At 48.7% G+C, this 7446-nt stretch overlaps 1 protein-coding gene across 3 annotated transcripts in view; it reads left to right on the top strand.

Annotated features, from left to right (window-relative positions):
- Positions 1–771: 771 nt before the first annotated feature.
- Positions 772–7446, top strand: part of TMEM65 (transmembrane protein 65) — a 32630-nt gene continuing 25955 nt past the window's right edge. Inside the window, exons 1-2 of one of the 3 annotated variants that reach the window (XM_048049529.2) lie at positions 772–1231; positions 4018–4257. In XM_048049529.2, coding sequence (XP_047905486.1) covers positions 883–1231; positions 4018–4257 — 589 coding nt within the window. In that variant the 5' untranslated portion in view covers positions 772–882. The remainder of the gene's footprint in view (positions 1232–4017; positions 4258–7446) is intronic. The other 2 variants (XM_066990722.1, XM_013185037.3) reach the window with 2 other exon arrangements.

Below are 7446 nucleotides of genomic sequence, written 5' to 3'. Positions count from 1 at the left end.
CTGTGGTTATTTAGGTTCTTTGCAGTCTAATTATCAAATCTAATACCTGAAACACAGTGCTTTGAACAAACAGCACCTGAATTAACCCCTAGCATGGGGCACGCACTGAGCACTCACAACCCAGTTTTAAAAAACCCTCAGTTCCTGAGGGTTCAGTTCCTCAGTTGTAAACTGTGTTTGTCCTAAATGTGTATCTAAAAATAAAAAAAAAAATATTTTAAAAAATCATCCTGCCTGCTTCAACTGCAAATACTATACTCAACTACTCAAGTGCGCTGAAGCAGAAGCCGATGTCGCAACGCCGCAATACTTTAGGGCAAGGGCCTGGAGACCGGCAAAGCAAACCCTGCTGCTATTCTCACCGGCTTGGCATGAGGCTGGAGGCCAGCGTGTGGGCAGGGAAAATGTGTTGTTGCTGCAAGTAAATCCCAGTGGTGAAGTGGTACCTTAGTAACAGGTACAGTAATAAGATTGGGGGGTGTGTGGGGGGTGTACAGTATTAAGACTTGGGGCGGGGAGGGAGCTTTGTGAGGGGACTCTTCCACGTTGTTTCACGTTATAACCGAGTTTCTTCCCGCAGCGCAGCCTCCTCTGAGGCAACCCCTCCCGGCCAGCCGCCTTGGGGCTAATCTCCCCCTCACAGCCGCCTCGCCCCGCGGCCGCCGCCCTTCGCCGCGGCTCCCCTCAGGACGGAGCCGTGCCCGCCCTGAGGGGGCGACCGAGGCCGCGCTGCCGCCCGGCGCCGCCCTGCGCCTGCGTGGCGCTGCCTCCTTCCCTCCCTTCCCTCCCTCCCTTCCCTCCCTCCATGGGGCCATGGGCGGCTGAGGCGGAGCGGAGCAGCGGCACCGCCCGGGCGTCTCGGGCGCCTTCTTCCCCTGCCCCATGTCGGCGCGGCTCGGCCGGGCGGCGCTGCTGCTGCTGGGGCGGCCGGGGGGCCCCGCTGCCTCCGTGCCCTCCTCGTCGTCCTGCCTGGGCTCGCTGCGGGCCCCGCCGCGTTGCTGCTGCCGCCGCCTGGGCAGCCTGAGCGGCGGCACCGAGGGGCTGCTCCTGCCCGGGGGGGCTCCGCCGCCGCCGCCCGGCCGGGCTCTGGGCACCCACCCGAAGAAGGAGCCGATGGAGGCGTTGAACACGGCGCAGGGAGCCCGCGACTTCATCTACAGCCTGCACTCCACCGAGCGGAGCTGCCTGCTGCGGGAGCTGCACCGCTTCGAGTCCATCGCCATCGCCCAAGGTGAGCGGTGCCGGTCCCGGCGTGTCCCCCCGCGGGGTGCTGGTGGCTCCGTGGGGGTGGCGAGGAGGAAACCGGGGGGCGAGGCGTCGAGAAAGCTGCGAGCGTGACCCACAGCTCCACATGGCCGCCCCACGCGAGTTTAGTTTCCAGAACCATCCGCCCCGCCTTTGCCTTCACAACTTCTGCCCCGTGGGGTTCGCCGTGTGCTGGCCGTCCCGTGAGGAGTTTCCGAAAGGGTGTGGGCGGCCGGGTTTCGGGACGGGAGTAGGAAAGTGTGTCACGTACAAAATGCCCCCGACGCTGGTACAGCGGTAAACGGGTTTCAGATCTCCAAAGAGATCCTGGGCTGCTGCTGCTCCGGGAGCTCGTTCAGGAGTTGTGCTGCCCTGCACAGAGGGCTGCCGGTGGGAGGATGCCTGCCAAGGATTGCTTGGCAGTAATCCACCCTTCCACGGGCAGGTATACGTGTGCTGGGAAGGTTTATAGGTGTGTCTTTGAGTGCAACGCCAGCTAAAATAATCCGCACTGATTTTTCCGTGATCCGACTGCTCTTTCCAACTTGGCACTTCCCCATACACAAATCAAAAACGTGACAAAATCAAATCCCGTTGATTGCAGCCTCGGTGCTTCTGATGCTCAGCGGTAATTTTATGGTACCTATTGCGGCTGAGATGACAGCAGGCACTTCAGAGCTCAGCGTGCATTTGATCTAGGCCTCTGTGACTTTGATAGTAGCGTGCCCTTGGAAAGGGCATTTCTGTGGCTCGTAGCTGCTCTGTACATGTCTTGAGGAAATCTTAGAGTGGGCAGAAAACAGTTCCAAGGGGCAGCCGAAGGAGTGCTGCTTTCACGAAGAAGCAGAACCTTTTCAGGTACCTCTTCAGTGCTGTCTGTAGTACACCTGCACGCAAACAGAGCAAGAGCAGTTCATGTAAATAGCTTGTTTTAGGAGCAGTGCTACTGTTTTGCAGAGCACAAATTGGTTATATTTGTTTCCCAGTCAGAAAGCATGCTTTAAGCTGTCAATTGACCCTAACTTTTGAATACTAACAACTAACACTCTTCCTAAGGATCCTTGTCAGCATCTGAAAGGTTCTTGCTATAGGTTTTTGCACAAGTTTCTATCCCAACAGTTACTGCTCAGGTGAAAGTAGGTTGCTCACAGAGCTGCTGTATCACCAGAGGATCGTGTTGGGGATATCAAAACCTTTAAAATGTATTTCAGTATGTCTCAAGGTTTGTACGGAGATAATTCAACAGATGGTCCTATTTAATATCTGGTTGCTCAGCTGCTGTTAGCTATAGTATGAGAGTCCTTTTCTATAAAGTACTGTGACTATCTGATAATTTAGGATCTGAAAGACTGAGTAACAAAAACATTACGTTTAGAGACATAACTGCATGTGACTTATAAGTAAACCGCGGATATATGTTGGTAGTGGAAATTGTCGTTCACTTGTGCCAGAAATTGTAACCGTTCATCTCACTGGGAGGAGAGTTTCAGCAAAACCTCAAGTCTGGGCTTTGTAGCCCCACAGGTGAAGGTTGCCAAAGTGCAGTGATGCCATCAGACCTCAGTCTGGGGAGTCAGATTTTTGATCTGCCCAGCAGCTGGTGGTAACTTGATTTTTAGGAAACTAACTTCTTCCTTTAGCCAGCTCCATTCAGATTTGTTTTACCTGACTACAGCATATGAGCTGTCAGCTTTTCTCCCTAAGAAGTGATCTTTCTACACGTTGTTGACAAAAAAAACATAACCAAGAAGAGCTTCTAGAAAGTCTTTTGAATAAAAATTAGCCAAAAAAATACCTTAAACCTATACTGTGTACCTCTTGTGTGTTCCATGATAGAGAACTAAAATCACATGAATGGGAGAGGTAACGTGGCACAGAAATCATTCAGTGCAGATGCAGGTGCTGTGCTTTTTTTAGAGGTGCCCACCAAAGCACTGGATTCTTTTTCGGTGTGCAGGCGTTTGAGCTGTCATGGGCTAGGGAAGGAGGGGAGGGCAGGGTCGATATTGACAGAATTCAGCTTTTATGGGATGAAGGGAAGCAAATGTAGAGCCAGGCACTTCAGGATCATCAGGTGTGCTCACAACACCAGGCAGTGACAGAAGCACACGAAGTGAGTAGAAGGACTGCACTGGAAAGAAAATGACACGATTTCTGGGCTAGGTGATGATACTCTGTGCTTCATGTGCTTTATTATGATTAGATAATGCTTTGTATGTTTGCCCTTGCCTGCTGTTAAATTGGTGACTGTGCAGGAATGATTTAACGAGGTGCACGGGCTGTGATTGTGAGTAGCAAAGGGGAGGGATTTGTGCCCTGCTTTCCTAGTGCTTTCTCCAATCTACTAATGTCACTTCTGTTTTTTACAATTGATCAGTTCAGTGTAGCTAAAATGATTTGGGGAATGTTGTGTTTCTGCTCTTATCTTTTCATCCTGTGGCAGCATGCTGTAGCTCCAGGTAGTCGATGCTTTAGATCGGATTGCTAGTTTGATTTCCAATGAGGTGTGATCCGAATGCAGCCTTCAAATTTGCTTGCCTGCCTGCTAAGCAAGTTCCTCTGTCCTATTTCAGTCTGGAAAATCAGTCCTTCCTCAGTTGTGAAATGCATATGCAGTTTTGTCACTCCGTGCACTTAAGTTTGTTTTGTGCCTGTGATCTTTTCATACTTCTATATGGAAAGGGAGGTCTTAGTCCATACCCTTCTTAACGTGGTCCTTCCTGGGCTAAGTTTTGACCTTCTTCCTTCACTGCCTCTTCTGTGCCCTAACAGACCCCATAACAGCTCGGGGAAGCTGTCAGCAATATGGGGAGACGTGGGCACACCAAGAACCAAATGGGGCCTGTTCCTCAGTCCATTCGCAGGCCTACCACCGGGAGGATGCAGTCCCATCAACTAATTGCCCTAGCGCGAAATATGACAGGACACACTATCTGTGGCCTCCCCTAATGGCAGAGGCTAGAGGGAAACCCAGCCGCTGCCGTGGCTGCTCCGCCGAAGAACGGTCCTCAGGTAGGTGAGCCGTAGCCATCCACCTTTGAGTTAGGTGAGTCTCGAGTGTTTCGATGCTTTAACGCCTCGGTTTGCCCTGTAGTCGCGTAGCCTGTAGGTGGGAGAGGTCTGAGACGGGGGCTTGGAACGGTTCCTGCCGCCACGCGTGTCTTCTGCTTCCAGGTGCTGAGCGCTAGCAGTGGGTTTAAACGGTTCAGCCTCCAGAAAGCAGCTGAAAACTTGCTGTATTAACAAACACCGAAATGATTCTGTTTGTTTAATGTTTGTCTTCGGTCAGAAGGCTGCGTTGCTCGCTGATCTGTGAGCTCACGTTAAAGGATGGCTATCGAAGCTGGGCTTACCCGGCAGCCTGACTTCAAATACTAGGAAGCTTTTGCATAGGAGAACCGGGGCGGGAGAATATGAAACTGAATCTTGATGGAACTGTTTTTAAAAAGATATTCTGAGAAGCGTCCTGATTTAGACTATAATCTATATTTTGTTAACTGTCTTAGTCAAAACATCACTAAATTGCTCTTCCTGAGGACTGCTACAAGACCTTCCCACCTGGATTTAGTTTTCTGTTTTCATTAAAGTCTTTTTTTTTCTTCCCTTCCTTTTTTTCTTGGAAAGGTGAATAGGTTCTTGCATTTTCCCAAGAAGAGTTTCAGAACAGTGTTTTTTTTTTTTTTTTAAATTTCAGCTTGTGTTTCTTGTAAGCACGTCAGCCGCAGCAGATGGAGATGATGGATGTGGACTTGAATACAAATATTTTGTGTTCTTCTTTTTCATAGTTACAGAAACACAGAAGTAGCAAATTAGCCGGTTCCTTTAAACTGCAGTAGTGCCACTCTCCTGTTTGTGGAAGTGGTGCTCCGTGATCAAGGCTTTGTTTTCTTGGCAACAGAGCGAGCCCTCCTTCCCTTTGCTCCTTTCTTACATAGAGAGATGGAAGTATAAAAATCGTACTGGCAATGTGGAGGGTGACTTCACGCTTCTAACCTGTTGTACCAAAAGTGAGGGATTTTAGAAGGAAGGAGAGGGGCTTACGTTCAGGTTTTCTGCGTTTAGTTTCCAGTGTATATTCGAAAATGATTCCTGGAAGCACTTAGAAGCAGTGCAGCAAGCCCAGTAAGCGGGAGGAAAATGACCGAAGGGTTTGACTTGCGTAGGTAAGAAATAACTACGCAGCAGACATGCTAAGGGTACTGCTGTTCTTAGAGCTGTGCTGGTTTAAAATATTCTTGAGCCAAAACGTAACACTTTTCTACTAATAATACTAACACAACCGCTCTCTAGTGCCTCTCAGGTCGTGGAAGTGAGGAGTTCGGTTATTTTTTTCACCTTTGTTGCAGAGATGGGAAAACAGTTCCTGTTAGAATTATGCATGCACATGGATCACAATTCCTTGAAAACACCAAGTTGCATTTTATTTTTTAAATATTAGGGTTTTGTGATGTGATTACAAAATAAAAGGCCTTCTGAAATGTAGGAACTTGGAGGATTTCTGGTTGCTGAGGCTGTGTATGAACTGGAACACGTGAAAAAACTTAGTGCCAGTGTATTCTTGACAGCTGTTTTTGTTGGTTTAATGTCAGGTCTGCAGAATGCAGTCTCTAGCTAGATTCTCTCTGCAGGCACCAGTATGCGATGCCCTATGTGACTTAATAAATAATCTGTCCAAACCAGTGTATTCTGGTAGAAAAATGTTCATAATTCCAAGTTTCTGTGTTGTGTGTGAAGAAGTTAGCACTGCGGGTGAAGGGTGCCACCGCTGTGTTCAGTCGGCCTGGCAGCTGGAGCAAGAGCTGCTAGAGGTGACTGCCAACTTTTAGCCAGTGTTGTGTGAAATCTTACTTCGGTGTCACAAGAAGCATCTCTGTTTTGTGATCTGGTGTGAAATCTATGAACTCCCTGGTTCCCTGGAGTAGCACAGGGAATATTAGAGCCTCGATGCCACTGCTTCCACAGTTCAGGGGGAAAAGTTAATTTGGAAGGCTGCAAATGCCATCAGGGACAAATGGATTTCACTAAAGTTCTTGGTCACTTCAAACGTGACCTAGTGTGAAAAACAATTCCTTTTATTGTATGAGTCAGATGCTTTGTGCTAATATAAAGGCATCTGCCTGATGGTTTAGAAACCACCCAGATCTTAGTACCTCTTTTCGGTACAGTGTAAGCTGTGTTAACAAAGCACGATTTGATCCTTCTGGCTTTGCTTGTCTTGTCTAAAAAGTGATTTTTTCCAATGAAAAGTTAAGAGAACTCACCAGTTTGAGTGGGGGGAAAGAGGGAACAGTCTTGCTAGTGTGCTTTGGCACCCTATGGGGACAGTTCTCTGTCCACAACAGGCCAGATGTGTGCGGGTACGCCCTGAGCTGCATGTGGAGATGGGTCATCCACCTCTGTCTTGCTGTGACCTAGGTCGCTCAATCGTTTCTTAACTTTGCTGTTTGATTGCTATTCTAGGAAGAGGTCTCCTGGCAGACTGCTGGTAAGCATGCAGTTTGCAAGCTGAAGTGCTCTAGCAGGCTGATAAAATGAGAAACTCTTACTGGCTTGCTTGTGTGCGTACACAGAGGCTACTGCTAATCTCCGCGCCGAGTCAAAAATACTCAGTGGTGAATGATGTGGTTCAGATGGAAACATACACCACTTCTCTTTTTGCTTCCCAAATGCTTTTTTTTCCCTAATCCATCAAGCCTTTTCATGAACACAGAGTGCAGGAGGAGTGCTGAAGAGGCTGCTCATCGTGTTCTTTAACATCTGTGTGCTGTATTTCCATACAGTGGTCATCTATGCAATACAAAGTATTTTGTCACCTGTGATGATAACTATTAGAAAAGGCCACTCACCCCAGATGTTAGGTAATGCTAATACTGAATCCGTTGGCTTGAAATTGATGCCATTTTGCCAGCAAAAAGAGAACAGTGAGGCAGTTCTGAGTTGAACCTTTTCTGTAGTTGCTGTGATGCTAGTTTCCTTGAGATTTAGTGAGGAGAGGGAGAAATTGGAAGCTATATTTTGTCCTGTAGGTGCTGTGGACTTCCACATATAGAATATTCAATGCAGAAATCCACCGTGGCTTTTCCAGGCCTTGCTGCTGAAGGACAGAGCGCTGCCTGCTGCTCTGCTTGGGTTGCTGGGGTTCACCAGGCGCTCCCCTTGGTGTCACAGCTGGGGTAGGTGTCATTGGTGAAGTGAACCCTC

The sequence above is a fragment of the Anser cygnoides genome, chromosome 2 (genome assembly GCF_040182565.1).
Source record: "Anser cygnoides isolate HZ-2024a breed goose chromosome 2, Taihu_goose_T2T_genome, whole genome shotgun sequence".
Classification (NCBI taxonomy): domain Eukaryota; kingdom Metazoa; phylum Chordata; class Aves; order Anseriformes; family Anatidae; genus Anser; species Anser cygnoides.
The sequence above is the reverse complement of the archived record's forward strand: the minus strand, read 5'-3'. Positions and strand labels throughout refer to the sequence as shown.